Genomic DNA, 955 nt, shown 5'->3' with positions numbered 1-955 from the left:
CCACCTTCATATGCTGTGACTGTGTATGTGATAGAGTGAGTGTAATAACATCTTCATAGGCTGTGAATGTGTATGTAGCAGAGTGAGTGTAATAACACCTTCATAGGTTGTGAATGTGATAGAGATATAATAGTATCTTCATGGGCTGTGAATGTGTATGTAACAGATCGAGTGCAAGATTAAATACTTGCATAGGGTATGGGTGTGTATGTGATAAATTGAGTGTAATAACACCTTCATGGGGTGTGCACATGTTTGTGATAGATTGAGTGAAATATCAAATACCTTCATAGGGTATGCATGTGTATGTGATAAATTGAGTATAATATTACCTTCATGAGTACAGAGTTTGCATACTACGTGTTTGAGGGGGTACAAGGATATATACCAGATATGAACAAGGTACGTGATGTATGTATGTACACCCACCTTTGCGCTAATTCGTCCTCCGCTATTTGGATGGCCTCCACATCGCCTGCCTTCTGCGCAGTTGCGAGCTTGAGAATGAACTTCTGATACCTAATAGTAGAACCGACCACAAGGAGTAAACCGATTGTATATCTATTAATAGAATGAACCACAAGGAGTATTCCTATTCATAGAACGGATCACAAGGAGTATACCACCACATGGAGTATATCTATTAATGTACCCTACCCATTCTACCTCGCCGCATGGTACCCCATTGAGCGTACACCCACATATGTCTATCTCTGCCTATCTTATGCCTACCTTTGCCTACCTACCTGACGAGCTTCTTGTAGTGGTCGCTGGGGACCAATGATTTGAGTGTAGTGATGAGTTGCGGTACACATCGACCAGGCGCACTGTGGGTGGGCGAGAAGAAGTTTGAGTGTACTCTCACGTCCAGCGACGATTTACTGCTCAACACGATCAAGTAGCAGAATGTAGAGAAGGCATACGTACAGGAAGGGGGCACATATACATAACATGC

General features: G+C 42.7%; 1 protein-coding gene across 1 annotated transcript; it reads right to left on the bottom strand.

Moving 5' to 3' along the window:
- Positions 1-138: 138 nt before the first annotated feature.
- On the bottom strand, positions 139-881 carry SARC_17301 (hypothetical protein; the record flags this gene model as incomplete). The annotated part of the gene is made up of 3 exons (XM_014288603.1): positions 139-145; positions 430-519; positions 747-881. Coding segments are annotated over 3 exons (232 nt in total), but the record flags the coding sequence as incomplete, so codon positions are not given.
- Positions 882-955: the final 74 nt, after the last annotated feature.

This window comes from Sphaeroforma arctica (assembly GCF_001186125.1).
Source record: "Sphaeroforma arctica JP610 unplaced genomic scaffold supercont1.10312, whole genome shotgun sequence".
Classification (NCBI taxonomy): Eukaryota; class Ichthyosporea; order Ichthyophonida; genus Sphaeroforma; species Sphaeroforma arctica.
The sequence above is the reverse complement of the archived record's forward strand: the minus strand, read 5'-3'. Positions and strand labels throughout refer to the sequence as shown.